The sequence below is a fragment of the Microcaecilia unicolor genome, chromosome 13 (assembly GCF_901765095.1).
Source record: "Microcaecilia unicolor chromosome 13, aMicUni1.1, whole genome shotgun sequence".
In the NCBI taxonomy this organism is placed as follows: domain Eukaryota; kingdom Metazoa; phylum Chordata; class Amphibia; order Gymnophiona; family Siphonopidae; genus Microcaecilia; species Microcaecilia unicolor.
The window spans coordinates 72,601,142-72,617,960 of record NC_044043.1 but is presented as its reverse complement, the minus strand read 5'-3'; the positions used below and the strand labels follow the sequence as shown (position 1 = coordinate 72,617,960).

At 42.7% G+C, this 16,819-nt stretch overlaps 1 protein-coding gene across 3 annotated transcripts in view; it reads left to right on the top strand.

Annotated features, from left to right (window-relative positions):
• NADK (NAD kinase) overlaps nucleotides 1-16,819 on the top strand; it is a 49,864-nt gene that overhangs the window by 4,854 nt on the left and 28,191 nt on the right. For all 3 annotated transcript variants that reach the window (XM_030222203.1, XM_030222201.1, XM_030222202.1), the window contains exons 2-3: nucleotides 523-744; nucleotides 14,047-14,130. In XM_030222203.1, coding sequence (XP_030078063.1) covers nucleotides 560-744; nucleotides 14,047-14,130 — 269 coding nt within the window. In that variant the 5' untranslated portion in view covers nucleotides 523-559. The remainder of the gene's footprint in view (nucleotides 1-522; nucleotides 745-14,046; nucleotides 14,131-16,819) is intronic.

Sequence of the window (16,819 nt, the reverse complement as noted above, 5' to 3'; positions counted from 1 at the left end):
AGAAGGACAAAGTCGTTCTGCTGTGAGCCTGTTATTTTTGGAATTGTAATTTAGTGTATGATTTTGTATACTGCTCTAGATATGAAAACAGAGAGCGGTAAATTAATGTAAATAAATAGACATTTGCTATATCTCAATCCATTGTACTTTGTCAGAAGTGTATGTAAAGTTAGAGGGTATTTTACTAAGGCGCGCTCACGTTTTTAGCGCTCACTAAAATTGGGTGCGCGTTAAATGTTAGAGACGCCCATAGGAATGCATTGGCATCTTTAACGTTTAGCGCATGCCCAATTTTAGCACGCGCTAAAAACGTGAGTGCGCCTTAGTAAAAGGGGGGTCTTAGTGTTTGGAGGAAATATCAGTTTGAGCTTACTTTTCTACCTGAGGTCTTGGTGGCAATTTAGGTTCCCACAGGCGAGCGAGACGCATACAGTTTGAATGCAACAAGTGTATTAAGTCTGACTTTTTAACCACATTTCACCAAGTAATGGATTTTGTTTTTATTTCTATTTTTAATTGTAGATAGAAGAGGAAAGAGAACTCCCTTGTCTGTACTCTCATGATGGAGAAAGCACAAGAAATGTTTCAGAGTAGTACGCAGGATGCAGACTCTGAATGTGCTACTTTTTGCTTCTCGCCATGCAATTGTGAAGAGGACTGGCGTCGAGGAAACCCTATTCGGGGTCGAGCAAAATCTCGTAGTTTGTCTGTCTCCCCTGGCACAGGAAGTACTAAAGAATTTAGGTAAGGAATGTGTATATATGTGTGTCCCCAACTGTAACATTTTAGGACTACGTTTACTAAGTGGAGTGGAGGAGTGGCCTAGTGGTTAGGGTGGTGGACTTTGGTCCTGGGGAACTGAGGAACTGAGTTCGATTCCCACTTCAGGCACAGGCAGCTCCTTGTGACTCTGGGCAAGTCACTTAACCCTCCATTGCCCCATGTAAGCCGCATTGAGCCTGCCATGAGTGGGAAAGCGCAGGGTACAAATGTAACAAAAATAACATAGATACTATTGGAGATTCTACATGGAATGTTGCTATTCCACTAGCAACATTCCATGTAGAAGGCTGCGCAGGCTTCTGTTTCTGTGAGTCTGACGTCCTGCACGTACATGCAGGACATCAGACTCACAGAAGCAGAAGCCTGCGCGGCCACATTGGTGATCTGCAAGGGCCGACTTCTATATGGAATGTTGCTAGTGGAATAGCAACATTCCATGTAGAATCTCAAATAGTAGCAACAGTGGAGGAGTGGCCTAGTGGGTAGGGTGGTGGACTTTGGTCCTGAGGAACTGAGTTCGATTCCCACTGCAAGCACAGGCAGCTCCTTGTGACTCTGGGCAAGTCACTTAACCCTCCATTGCCCCATGTAAGCCGCATTGAGCCTGCCATGAGTGGGAAAGCGCAGGGTACAAATGTAACAAAAATAAAATAGATACAATTGGAGATTCTACATGGAATGTTGCTACTATTGGAGATTCTACATGGAATGTTGCTATTCCACTAGCAACATTCCATGTACAAGACTGCGCAGGCTTCTGTTTCTGTGAGTCTGACGTCCTGTACGTGCAGGACGTCAGACTCCCAGAAGCAGAAGCCTGCGCGGCCACATTGGTGATCTGCAAGAGCCGACTGCTACATGGAATGTTGCTAGTGGAATAGCAACATTCCATGTAGAATCTCAAATAGTAGCAACAGTGGAGGAGTGGCCTAGTGGTTAGGGTGCTGGACTTTGGTCCTGGGGAACTGAGGAACTGAGTTCGATTCCCGGCACAGGCAGATCCTTGTGACTCTGGGCAAGTCACTTAACCCTCCATTGCCTGCCACATAGAGCCTGCCATGAGTGGGAAAGCGTGGGGTACAAATGTAACAACAACAAAAAAAAAAGTGGCGCTACAGGCGCATTAGTGGTTTTAACGCACGAAAAATACGTGCATTAAATGCTAATGTGCCCATAGAAATGTATAGGCGCGTTTAACATGCCTTAAATTTACAGGCGTGTTAAAAACGCTAACGCACCTTAGTAAACATACCCCATAGTTTGTAGTCAGTATAATTCAAATCTGGTCATTTTTACTCTTTGCTGAAAAAGAGGGCTTCCTGTTAATGCTGTTTTTAGAGTTCTCCAATGGTCTATGTTACATACCCTGTCTTTAGCATTTGAAGAACAGTTTTATAAGAATTACAGCATTGCAATTAGACTGACAACATGCCTGCATTTTATGGAATGTCTACAGTTCTCAGATTTGATGGAACACCAGAATATGGCTTTTAATGAATATAAACTTTGAAAGACAGGTAAAGAGATTGAAAAGTGTAGAATATTTATTTTGACATTTACATTGCCTACAAGTAAACCGAGAGCTGAAAATTTAGTATGGTTAACTTCCTTGAAGGCCTGACTTGTTGCTTCATTATCTTTTTAATTTAGCAGGTGACTTGTTTTATGTAAGGCTGGAATTTCTCAGCATGTTTTTCTTTCCTCTTCTTTGAAATGCACAACTGAAATGAAATTAAGCACTGGGTGGAAGTTCCTAAAATAACAATAGGGGAAATAAGTCTATAATCTGTCTGCTTTTTGTAATAAACTCTGGAGGCTCTTTGGAGTATGGTATAAATGTTTAGTTTGGAGAATTCCAATTAAAATATCCGTTGTTAGGACTTCATCTCAGATGAGAGAGGTGCAGGTTTGAAATTTAATTTGTAGTGCAAGAGTAATGGGTCAAAAATATAGAAACAGAATATGGGATCTGACAAGGATAGTAAGTTGCTTTAGTTTACAATTCTGGAGATCAATTTGATCTCTTAGGGCTCTGTTTACTAAGCCGCGCTGTAGGCACCTTAACGATAGAGACAACCATTATATTCCTACTAGTAAAAAAGGCCCGTTTCTGAAAGAAATGAAACAGGTGCTAGCAAGATTGTCCTCTAATGGCAATTATGTTTTTAAGGGAACTGTTAGGAGAGAGTGTGTGTGAGAGAGAAAGAGTGTGTGTCAGAGAGAGTGTGTGTGTGATTGAGAGAGAGACAGAATTTGTGTGTGTTTGTGTGAGTGTAGTGTGTGTCCCGTGTGCACCAATTATGCTCTCTCCCCTGCATTCATCCATATGCAGCAAATGTCCTCTGTGCCCTGCCCCCTTCATCATCCATGTGCCGCATCTCTCCCCTGCCCCCTCCATCCATCGTGGTGCAGCAGCAATTCTCCTCTGTCCCTTGCCATCCCCCCCTACATGTGCATCAACTCTGCATTCTCCCCTGGCCTCTCCTCCATCCACCCATATCCATGGCCCCCCTTCCTCCCCTCCCCTTTGAGTTCCAGGATCCCCTCCCTCCCCTCCAAGTTCCATGCCCCCCATTCTCGTTCGAGTTCCACACCCCCGCGCCTCCCTCCCTTTCGAGTTTTAGGCCCCCCCCTCCCCTTTGACTTGCAGGACACCCCCTCCCTCCCTCTGAGGTCCACGCCCCCCCCTCTCCTCCGACACATGCAAAGTCAGTTTGAAGCGCCGCTCGCCTTCACTGTGGACGCCGCACCCCAAGGTAAGAATTTTTAAAATACAGCCAGCATTTAGGAAGGCGAGGGGCTGCCGGAGGACAGGTCATGCTTGAAGGGCAGAGAGAGGGAGGGAGGTGCGGGGGCTGGCAACTATACAGAGTTCCCTCGAGGGTGGGGCAATTACGAACCCTACGAACACTACACGGCTTCACTGCCACGGAGTCAGCGTCAGAACGTTGGAGGTGCGAATTATTGTATTAGATGGGTGTCTCTGTTGTTAGCGCGTGCTAATTTTTATTGCAAGTTAAAATGTTTGTGCGGCTTAGTAAACAGGGCCCTTAATTTCCCTTGTATTTTGATATAATTTTAAGAAATCTCTCTGCTAACTCCAGACTGTCTTGAATTCTGTTAGTGTCTTTGCTCCTATCATGTCCACAAAATCCATTTGTATGGGCAACGACCTCATAGTTATAGATATTGTGAGCACTGAATGCTACCATATACCTTATTTTTCGGACTATAAGACGCACCGGACCATAAGACGCACCTAGGTTTTAGAGGAGGGAAATAGGAAAAAAAAAAATTTGGACTATAAGACGCACTTTTTCCCTCCTCTAAAACCTAGGTGCTCCGGTGCGTCTTGTCCGAATCCCTCCCTCCCTCCCTCCAAGTTCGGGATCGCCCTCCCTAAGGTTACCTCCTCCCCCCCCCCCCCCGGCCCTGTCACCACCTCTCCCCTTACTCACGCGATCTTCCCTGGTGGTCTAGTGACGTCGGGGCAGGAAAGAGCCCCCTCTTTCCTGCCCAGCGCGCTGCTCTGCATCCTCCTGTATGCTGCCTGTGATGACGGTCTCGGCGAGATTCAAAATGGCCACCGAGAATTGAAGTCTCGGCGGCCATTTTGAATCTCGCCGAGACCGTCATCACAGGCAGCATACAGGAGGATGCAGAGCAGCGCGCTGGGCAGGAAAGAGGGGGCTCTTTCCTGCCCCGACGTCACTAGACCACCAGGGAAGATCGCGTGAGTAAGGGGAGAGGTGGTGACAAGGCCGGGGGGAGGGGAGGTAACCCTAGGGAGGGCGATCCCGAACTCGGAGGGCGGGCGGGTGGGCGGCCTGCCAAATCTCTACCTTCGGACTATAAGACGCACCCCCCATTTTCCTCCCAAATTTGGGGGGAAAAAGTGCGTCTTATAGTCCGAAAAATACGGTATGTGTTTGCAGTTAAAGGGGATGTATGATGTTTCAAAATTTAACTAAATGCTGGAAGCAGTTGTTCAATGAATTACAATAATCTAGTCGGCTGATCAAAAAGTTAAGTATGAGTAAACAAGGCCAATTTATCCAAATATTCTGGAGAGTTGCAAAACAAGTTTTGACCACTTTAGATACTTGCATTCAAAACAAAGCTGTGATTTTTTTTTTGTTACATTTGTACCCTGCGCTTTCCCACTCATGGCAGGCTCAATGCGGCTTACATGGGGCAATGGAGGGTTAAGTGACTTGCCCAGAGTCACAAGGAGCTGCCTGTGCCTGAAGTGGGAATGGAACTCAGTTCCTCAGTTCCCCAGGACCAAAGTAGCAGCCCAAAATTTTCAAAGAAGATTCTATGAGGAGTATATGACCAAAAGAGTAAAAGAAGTGATTGGGACCTGTCCTGTTACCCAGGATACTTTCAAAATTAAGCATGACATTGCATATGTATTCTCAACATCAGCAAAACCAGGTTGATTCTTGTATCAGGTCTCATCCTCAGGCCAGTTATGGCTGGGAATCCCACAGAGGCAGTATTTTATAGCCCATAGGAGGGCACTTCAGCTGTTACCTAATGGAAATGCCTAGTGACAGGACGAGGGGACACCTGATGTGTGACTTGAAGATTGATTATGCATTGACTAGCTAAGTAAGTGGTAGGGAGATATGAACTTAAGAAAAACTCCCTGGGTGATTCTGATTTCAAGGCTTATGGTGCTAATCACATTGTAGATGAAGTTATTTAACTGATCAGATTTGCAGCTATTTATTTATTTATTTATTTATTTACAGCATTTATATCCCACAGTTTCCCACCCAGGGGGTACTACTACTAAACTTAACATTTCTATAGCGCTGCTAGGGTTACGCAGCGCTGTACAATTTAACATAAAAGGACAGGCCCTGCTCAAAGAGCTTACAATCTAAAGGACAAGTGAGTAGACGATACGATGGGGGCAGTCAATTTGGGGCAGTCCAGATATCCTGAAGGTAAGAGTTAGGTGCCGAAGGCAGCATTGAAGAGGTGGGTTTTAAGCAGAGACTTGAAGATGGGCAGGGAGGGGGCTTGACGTAGGGGCTCAGGAAGGTTGTTCCAGGCATAGGGTGAGGCGAGGCAGAATGGGCGGAGCCTAGAGTTGGCAGGTGGTGGAGAAGGGTACTGAGAGGAGGGATTTGTCCTGTGAACGGAGGTTTCGGGTGGGAACATAAGGGGAGATGAGGGTAGAGAGGTAGTGAGGGGCAGCAGATTGAGTACATTTGTAGGTAAGAAGGAGGAGCTTGAACTGAATGCGGTAACGGATTGGAAGCCAGTGAAGTGACCTGAGAAGAGGGGTGATATGAGTATATCGGTTCTGGCGGAATATAAGACGTGCAGCAGAGTTCTGAACAGATTGAAGGGGGGATAGATGGCTAAGTGGGAGTCCGGTGAGGAGTAAGTTGCAGTAGTCAAGTCGGGAGGTAATGAGAGCGTGGACGAGAGTTCGGGTGGTGTGTTCCGAGAGGAAAGGACGAATTTTGCTGATGTTGAAGAGGAAGAAGCGACAGGTCTTGGCTATCTGCTGGATGTGTGCCGAGAAGGAGAGGGAGGAGTCGAAGATGACTCCGAGGTTGCGGGTAGGCCCAATGTGGCTTACAACAATCTGCATAAAACACACAACAAGTCAGAGTGCAAACAATCAATGTCTTAGAAGTAAAAATGGTGAAAGGGTAAAAGTGAAGTAAAGAAAAAGAGCAGTGGTGATTAATATGACTCCGGGATAAAGGTAGTTCAGAAGGTAGAGGTGCCAGGCGGGAATGGTGCATATGCATTGCCAAATAGAAAAAGAACAGAAAGGAAAAAGTTCAATGTTAGTCTGCAGGAGCATCTTTATAGACGTCTAAATATTTTATTTTAGGCATAATTTTTTTTTCTAACCAGTATTTTCCTGTTTGCAGTACTTGCAGGGGAACCTCAAATAAAATGAGGCTTCCAAAGCAAGAGTCCTGGACTTTGATAAAAGAAAAACGTTCTGCCTTAATTGGGTGGCACTAGTAACATCAGGAAATATCTGAAGTTTTTGACCATAAAACAAAAATCTTATTTTCTTGAAGTAAACTCTCAAAATCAAAAGTTTTATTCACCTCAGAAACTAAGATAACAAGAAGTGTGGCTTGGAAACTTGAAATGATGAAATTAGTCACTCATCAAAAACTTATTCAAATCAAATTTAGCATTAGAACCCTCACATCAAAAACCACGCCTTCTTCCCTCTCATTAATTTCCTATTAAGCAAATAGTTCAGCATTGGGCAATGATAGTACTTCCTTTAAAAAAATCACAGGAGATAATAAAGAAATACCTGGGGAAAATGCCTCACATTTCCTGTGAAGCATCAAATTATCCAACGGTATTTCAAGGCATTATTCACATCAACAAGTCACAAATCCGTATCTTGAAATTTAAGAGAGACTTCTTTGGCAAAACCACACAGTTGTGAGACAGAAGTCCTCAGCATATCTTCCACCCTTGGAACTAATCTCCAAATGTCAGTTAATGAAATGTCCAGAGCCACAATTTGATCTTCAACTCCCATCGGCACCATTCCATTCATCCTCGCAGCCACATCATCAAACTTCAGCCTCTCAACATATATGCTTTTTAAACATGTAAGTTGGAGGTCAAGAAACCTGGAAAGTTATCACTGAGATATCTTGGCTTATACAAAATCCCCAAATAAAGTGTGTCTACCCAAAAAGCCGTCTTGTAACTGAAATACCCAATGTAATTCTGTTATTCTGGAATGCATTCCCTGAAAGGCTTTGCTTAACACAAGATTATCTTTACTTCAGGAAGCAGGTGAAAGCTTGTCTTTTCAACCAGGCCTTTAATGGAAGAAGTAACTAACTTGCTAGTCATAAATACACAAGGAGTAACACCAACTGCATATAATGTAGCAGGACATGTTTATCCACTGTGCTCTGAGATAATATTCGAGCACCTTTTGTTAGTCCACATGGAGACAGTCATAACCAGCAGAAGAAAGGAGGTGTTAATCCCATATAGGTTATTGGTGAGGACTCACTTGGAGTACTGTGCTCAGTTTTGGAGGCCATATCTTGCTAAGGATGTAAAAAGACTTGAAGCGGTTCAGAGGAAGGCGACAAAAATGTTACGCAGTTTACACCAAAAGATGTACGAGAAGGAGACCTGAATATGTATACCCTAGAGGAAAAGAGGGGCAGTGGAGATAGGGAGATACAGAACGTTTTCAGAGATGGGGAAGTGATAGAACTAGAGGACTTGAATTTAGATTGCAGGCTAGTAGATTTACTACTACTACTACTATTTAGCATTTCTATAGCGCTACAAAGCATACGCAGCACTGCACAAACATAGAAGAAAGACAGTCCCTGCTCAAAGAGCTTACAATCTAATAGATCAGAAGGAGAGGAGTAATGTGGAGAATAAACCGTCTATAACATTGGATGCTTCATCTTTTGGGGCAGCATCATTTAGCTCTGTAGAGAGAACTCCATTACATCCCTTGGTTGCAGTTTTCCTGGAGGTGGATCATGGTTGACCCCAAGCTAGGTTAGTTTCCTCTTCCACTGAACGTTTTCTTCCTAAAGAAGTTTCCTTTCCATCTGAGTTGGCTCCAGAATCTTCTTTGGTGTCAAAAGAGGTTACCTTTAAAGATAACACGCAACTTGAGTGGAAAAGCAGTGGCAGGGCCGGCAATGCGGCCGAGAACAGTGTTGGAGGAAGGATTCTGCTTTGGGGTCTTGGGGACCCCCGCCAGCCAAGGTATGTGGAGTTGCGGCGGAGGGCAGGGAGGTGGGCAAAATTTACCCCCCCCCCCCCCCAACACTTTGGGCTCCGGCCCCCCCAATATTTGTGGTCTTGCTGTGCGGCAGTTGGGCAGGGGGGGGGCGGCAGCAGACCTGGGGGAGCCCGGCAGTGGCTGCCGTGTCCTGGCTGGCTCAGTCTCTCGGTGGCCCTGCTTTGTGCTCTTACAATTGGAGCATTATTTTGTTTCTTTGTTTCCTCTTTCTTACGTGAGAAAATGTAAACATTTAAATTGCAAAAAAAAAAAAGAAGTAACACCAGGAAATACTTTTTCATGGAGAGGGTAGTTGATGCCTGGAATACCCTCCCAGTGGAAGTGGTGGGAACCAAAACGATGACAAAATTCAAAAACGAACGAGGATGGAATCAAAACTGAAATAATCTTCATGCTTTTAAACAGGACATAGATGGGCGTAAGCTGCATGGAGCTGTAGGTACAACTCTGGCCACCTTGTTGGGCAGACTGGATGGATCATACGAGTCTTCAAGTGCCATTTACTGTGTTTTATTTTGTTTCAACAATTTTATTTGATCTTCTAACTTTAGTCTGAGCCATTGCTGGAATGAGCATCATGAACCTTCATTTACAACAACCTGAGAATTTTCACTTAATTTAAAAGACTCGCCCTCTAACTTAAAAATAGGAGTCCATCAAAATCAGATCCCCTCTGATTCATGTTCATTTTTCGATTACATAATGTAATTATGTACTTCCTTCAACCCACATACACATTTGATGATAGGTGTGCTAGCCACTGCTTGTGAATTTTCCGTGATCTCCACGTATGAAGAGCGTGCTTAAGTGGTTAGTAGTCTCAGAATTGATCTTCCTGGTTAGGTGTGGAAAAGAATGAATCCTTCTGTGTAGTGCTAGAAACATAAGATATTTGGTTGTATAGTTACATATATTAGTTGATTGCAGATACGACGTGAAGCTCTCAGCTGAGGCTGAAAAATCCTGGAAAACAGGAATTGGCGTAGAGACTGACCAGATAGCTCCGGGACTATTGAAAGTCATTTCTTACATCAGCTTTGTATAAGATCAGGGTTTGTATGGAAAACAGATGTTTGATGGACTTGTAGGTTATTGCATGAATCTATTAAAATTTTTGTAATATGTTTCATTAGCTTAGGTCAGTGGTTTGCAATCTTTCTTCTGTTGTGACGTACCGGACAGATTATGTACATAAGTACATAAGTAATGCCATACTGGGAAAAGACCAAGGGTCCATCGAGCCCAGCATCCTGTCCACGACAGCGGCCAATCCAGGCCAAGGGCACCTGGCAAGCTTCCCAAACGTACAAACATACATGTTATTCCTGGAATTTTGGATTTTTCCAAGTCCATTTAGTAGCGGTTTATGGACTTGTCCTTTAGGAAACCGTCCAACCCCTTTTTAAACTCTGCTAAGCTAACCGCCTTCACCACTTTCTCCGGCAACGAATTCCAGAGTTTAATTATATGTTGGGTGAAGAAACATTTTCTCCAATTTGTTTTAAATTTACTACACTGTAGTTTCATCGCATGCCCCCTAGTCCTAGTATTTTTGGAAAGCGTGAACAGACGCTTCACATCCACCTGTTCCACTCCACTCATTATTTTATATACCTCTATCATGTCTCCCCTCAGCGACTCTTCTCCAAGCTGTATAGCCCTAGCCTCCTTAGTCTTTCTTCATAGGGAAGTCGTCCCATCCCCGCTATCATTTTAGTCGCCCTTCGCTGCACCTTTTCCAATTCTACTATATCTTTCTTGAGATGCGGCGACCAGAATTGAACACAATACTCAAGGTGCGGTCGCACCATGGAGCGATACAACGGCATTATAACATCCTCACACCTGTTTTCCATACCTTTCCTAATAATACCCAACATTCTATTCGCTTTCTTAGCCGCAGCAGCACACTGAGCAGAAGGTTTCAGTGTGTTATCGACGACGACACCCAGATCCCTTTCTTGGTCCGTAACTCCTCACGTGGAACCTTGCATGACGTAGCTATAATTCGGGTTCTTTTTTCCCACATGCATCACCTTGCACTTGCTCACATTAAACATCATCTGCCATTTAGCCGCCCAGTCTCCCAGTCTCGTAAGGTCCTCTTGTAATTTTTCACAATCCTGTCGTGATTTAACGACTTTGAATAACTTTGTGTCATCAGCAAATTTAATTACCTCGCTAGTTACTCCCATCTCTAAATCATTTATAAATATATTAAAAATATGTTCACATGTTTACGATATACTGAGCCCTATAGTTTGTGGTCAAACATTCAGTATGTAATTTTATTGTGTTTAAAATGATGCAAGGGCAAATAACTACTTTTAACAGAATTTACTTGTTTGAATAAGTTCTTATTGAAATCAAAGTTAGTAGATTTTTTCTTTTTTCTCACAAATAATTTAAGGATCCTTTTACTAAGCTGTAGGAAGAAGTGGCCTTAGCATGCCCTTATGAGGGTCTTTCCCACGTGCTAAGGCCACTTTTACTGCAACAGTAATAAATGGAAATAAAAGAAAATAAGATGATACCTTTTTTATTGGACTGAATACATTTTGGGGGGATTGCGTGGCAGTAGGAGGTACCCTGAATAGAAGAGAGGTGATTTTTTTCTGAGTTCGTTAATTGAAATCACCCATTTCATCTGTCTGTCCGTTCTGTCCTAGCAGATGGTAGTACAACCCTACCAGTATACTCTTTCCCTTCACACATAGAATTTCTATCTATAATGATTCCACACTTCTATCTCTTTCGTGTAGAATGTTTATGTTGTTGGACTCGATTCCCTCTTTAACATACAGCACAGCCTCCAATTTTATCCACTCTATCATTGCGATATAATTTGTACCCTGCTAATTCAGTGTCCCATTGATTGTCCTCCTTCCACCAGGTTTCTGAGATGCCTATTATATCTACCTCTTCATTTAACTCTCCCATCTTATTTTTTAGGCTTCTTGGTTCCTGCACATGGAATGAGGAGCGTTTCCCAAAATGCTACCCTTGAGGATCTAGATTTCAGCTTTTTACCTAAGAGCCTTAATTTGGCTTCCAGAACCTCTCTCACACATTTTTCTCTGTCATTGGTACCCACATGTACCAAGACAGCTGGCTCCTCCTCAGGACTATCTAAAATCCTATCTAGGCGAAGCATGAGGTCCGCCACCTTTGCATCTGACCTGACAGCTTCTCTGGAACGCAATGTCTTTGTATTTGCAACTGGAGAAGTCATTGCATGCATTTAAAAGACAACTTAAATCTTTTTTGTTTCAGGATGCTTTTTAGTTTGCTTAAATTATTTTTTTAACCTTTTAAAAATCCCAACTGCTCGTTGGCCTGTCGGTTGGGGCCAGACTGATCAGCATCAGATATAGTTATTTATCTGTTATGTGTTTGTTTATGCTTCAGGAACTTGTTTCCTTTTTTGGAAAGGGAAGTTGTAACATGTGATGTTTTCTTTTGTTTTTTCTATTTTATTAATTATGTTGTGAATTGTAAACCGCTCGGAAGGTCATTCCTATGGGCAGTATATCAAATTTTAAATAAACTTGGAAACTTGAAACCAGGCAGGAAAATGACTAGGTGATCCTCACATCCACCAGCCACCCAGCTATCTACATGCCTAATAGTCTAATCACCAACTACTGCAGATGTTCTAACCCTTACCTCCTGGGCAGAAGCTCCTGGAGACACCCTCGGTGTGAGAGGATATTGCATCCTCTGGCTACAGGATTACTTCCTTGTTCACCAGGGTAACGCTCTTCTTTTAGACCTCCCTCCGCCAAGGCAGCACAGGGCTGCCAGACTGGAGGTGGGACTTCTTTACAACATCCCTGTAAGTCTCCTCTATATACCTCTTTGTCTTCCTTGTTGTCTGACAGCTAGGAGCTCTTTTCATCAAGCACTTACATATAACCTCTCGCCAACTGGGAGATAGTCATAGAAATGACGCTTAGTGCAAAAGACTGGATTGCACCCCCTCTTGCTGCTGGACTGCTGTCTGCATTTAGTATTGCTGAGTTGTTTTAATTAATGAAAACTCGTTAAGGTACTAGGGATATCTTTATTCTGTAATTGGTGAGGCTTGATCTATGTTCTGTCTGTTCGACTGAGATGAGGGATTTTGCTAGCATATAGTCACTGTGTAGGGCTCTGTACAGGTTCCAGAACAGGATTAAAAAGCATTCTTCATGTTTTATTTATTTATTGCATTTGTATCCCACATTTTCCCACCTATTTGCGGGTTCAGTGTGGCTTACAATACATTGTGAGTCATGGAATTACATTGGTTACAATATGGTTATGGGTTATATTGAGAAGAGTTATGGGAAGACAGTCGAAGTCATACGTGTTTTGGGAAAACAAGTCAAAGTCAAACATAGTTTGGGAATGGAACAGTAGAATGTAACAATGGGGAAGTGATCGGCGATAGAACAATGGCGAGAGAACATTAGGGTATAACAGTTCCATCTGTGGGTAGGGTTTTAAGTGTGGTGAGATTAAGGGGACTGTTAACAGTAAGTTTAGCATGAATTTGTCTACTGTTTAACTCCATATTGAAAAAGTGTGTAGCATAACAGTCCAAGATCTCTCAGTGAAGTGATTAAAGGGCCCTTATGCTAAGTTGCATTAGACGCTAATGAGCACCTACTGCAGAAAAAATGGCTTAATGTGGGACATGCTGAAGTGTTCTGCATTAGTTTTTTGCCAAGTGCTCATGTGCTAACTGCATGATAAATTATTTTTTGTATTTTTTTTAGGAGGGGGGGGGGGGGGTTGTTGGGCAGAGAGTGGCGGTTCTTGTGCTAACTAGTTAGTGCACCTACATTACCATGTGCTAAATGGTTAGCACACTAATAATGCAGGAGCTCTTACTGCCTACAACATAGTGATGGTAAGTGCTGCCACGCTAATTAAAAAAAAATGGCACGCACTATGGTAACAGCGCATGGCCAGAAATAAACATAGAAAAAAAGGCATTTTTACAGTTACAGTAAGACCTTTGAAATCAAAATGATTAAATATTTTAACACCCACCAGACTGGACTTAACAAAGATCTGGGTTTTCTAGCCCATTATAAACCATAACACTCTGTTGCTTTGACACCCTCTTACCTACCATCCATCTCTCCCTGTCTCTCATCCACCCAGCTCCTCCTGTTTCTCAGCTAACCCACCCCACCCTCTTCCTGTGAGACTGTAATTGAAATGCTTTTGTGTTTCATTTATATATACTGATATTTATCAACATTTGCTTATTTCTGATAAGCGTCTGTTCACGCTTTCCAAAAATACTAGGACTAGGGGGCATGCGATGAAACTACAGTGTAGTACATTTAAAACAAATCGGAGAAAACCCAGATCTTTGTTTCCTGTCTGTGGGTGTCAAAATATTTAATCATTCTGACTTCAAAGGTCTTTGAAATGCATGTAAATATGTTAGATACTAAGTATGTCCCTGTATTTTTTCCCCTCAGGAGGACACGCTCCATGCATGGACCATCTCCAGTGACAACATTTGGACCAAAAGCTTGTATGCTACAGAACCCCAAAACTATCATGTAGGTATTTTGTTGAACCTTATAAACCTAATAGCACATTGGGATAGAAATTGGTATTAATGTTTGTGAATGGATGACCAGCTTCCATGTGAAGAAGCCTGTTTTTTGTATAATATTGATATGGCTTATGTAAGTACTGACAACATCGGTTCTTGCTTTTAGGACCCTTGTTTGTTGTCATTGTCTTACCTTAGTAGGCATTAATATTTATTGCTTTATTAAATGACTGGTGAAAATACCACCGAAAGAGTCCCTACAGTGTTTACGTGAGGGGGGGGTGGGGGAAGGTAACCTACACACTGTGGGGTGGAGGAAGAGTTCATGGCAATACTGTATTTAGGGGCCTTTTTACTAAAGGTTTGCTGCTCGGTAATCCACCTTGGCTGCAGGCGTAGTTCCACCCCCTATCGTGCGGCGTTTCCGGTGCTGCTGGAATTTTTCAAAAATTAAGACCGCAAGGGGGTTACTGCTGGGTTAACGCAGGAAACCCTACCTTCACCTCGGTGGGTTGCGGCAAGCGCTCCCCCCTAAATGGCCGCACAGCAAGTGCGAACTTACCGCACGGCCATTTCTTTTTTTCCACTTTTTTACCCGCTGCAGTAAAAGGGAATTCTGTGCGCGGCAAAACCTCACGCTGCCACTAGCGCAGGGCAGCTTTTACCGCAGCTTAGTAAAAGGAAGGGGCCCTTAGTTTTTTCTCTCTCTTTTTATTTTCTTTTTAACAGTGTTGCACCATTTCCTAACATCTGAACTGAATTAAAAGAGCCAGATTTGGGGAGAATCTGATAAAATGCACAAGGAATCACACTTTGATTCTTAGTAGTTTGCTGAAAATAATACAGGAGATTTCCAGCAGTAACTTTAGAGGACATTATCAGATCAGGCTTTGTATCTTAAATATTTCTAGAGCTCGTTTTGAGATGTATTGCCATTTGCCATACATAGCTGGACTCTGTCTATGGAAAATCAGGTCTATTTCTGGATCTTTTCCATTCTACAAACAAAACAGTTTAGCACAGAATAAATTAACCCATATTTATTTTTATATCTTGCCTATCTTTCTTTATTATAGATTTTAATGTATTACGGTAAGAATACATAATTTCAGTTTTTTTTGCATATTCAAACATAGCTTGTTGTCAAACATTCAGGTTTCAATGTTTTTTTAAACATAGCTTAACAAACTGCATAGTTTCAGTGACCGTAGTCATGTAGGAACAAAAAATTGAAAATCATGAATATATACTTTATACGAGACTCTAAGCCCTCTTAATAGATAACAGACTAGTTGTATGTATATATTAAACAATAGCGTCCACCTGATTTTTGGCATTGGAGGAACAGATTTCATGACCTTCTACTGCATGAGCGCCGGGCGGTGGGATCCTCTCAGAAGACAAGGACACATTTTTTGGAGATCTGGGGTCCCTACATTCAGTCTCTGTCTCCACGCACACGCAGTTCAGTGTTAAAATGGTTTATAATTCTTTTTTTTTTCTGGGGGGGTTAGGAGAAGCAAGAGGGGAAAAGGGAGAGCACGGGAATGTTAACTGTAAATACGAATGCGCCTTAATATGGAACTGTCTAGGTGCAAAGTTAAGGTTAGGGGAGTAGACAAGTTATGGGAGGGGGGAGAAGGGAATTAATGTACAAAAACTCAAGGAGTTGTTGATTTGTATCGGAGGGTGTGAACTAAAGTTAAGCTCATGTATGTGATCCTGGTAAATGGTGTAATTGTTTGCACTGTGCTGGTTTGATCTTAATAAAAGTGTTGAAACATAAGCAACAGCAGATAAAGCAGACCCTTGGAGAATACCAGTTGACTACGTGTACAATGAAAAGCTATCGTCACATATTCAAACTTGTTGCAAGTGGCCAAAAAGAGAGAGACTAATTCAGTATAGTATCACCAACCCCAGTAGCACTTGAGCACTTTGAAAGAATCCAAATGATTGTCAGTGTCAAATGCAGCTGACAGTGTCTGATGTTACTATGACATTAGAGATACCTAATTCAGAAGTCTCAATGCCATATTTTGCACAAACGCCAAATCAATAAACATCTAACACATTTCCCAATCTTTGTAATCCTGTAGTTGAGTCAATATGATATTCTCAAGAATTGTGGCCAAAAAAGATAATGATGAAAAAGACCTACAAATGATTGGAATCTAAAAGTTCAGCGTCTTGCTTCTTAGGAATGGGTGATATACAAGCCACCTTTAAAGAGGCGGCCATAGAGACCGGAATTAGAAAAGGTTCAAACAAGAGTGGCCAAAATGATTAAGGGGCTGGAACTCCTCTCATACAAGGAAAGGCTTGAGAGGTTAGGGCTCTTCAGCTTGGAGAAGAGACGGCTGAGGGGAGATATGATAGAGGTCTACAAATTACCGAGTGGAGTAGAACGAGTAACCATAAATCAATTGTTTACTCTTTCACAAAGTACAAAGGGAAAGGGAAATGGGACTTTATATACCGCCTTTCTGAGGTTTTTGCAACTACATTCAAAGCTGTTTACATATATTCAGGTACTTATTTTGTACCAGGAGCAATGGAGGGTTAAGTGACTTGCCCAGAGTCACAAGGAGCTGCAGTGGGAATCGAACTCAGTTGCCTAGGATCAAAGTCCACTGCACTAACCACTAGGCTACTCCTCCACTCATTCCACCAATAAGAGCCAACCTCATCAG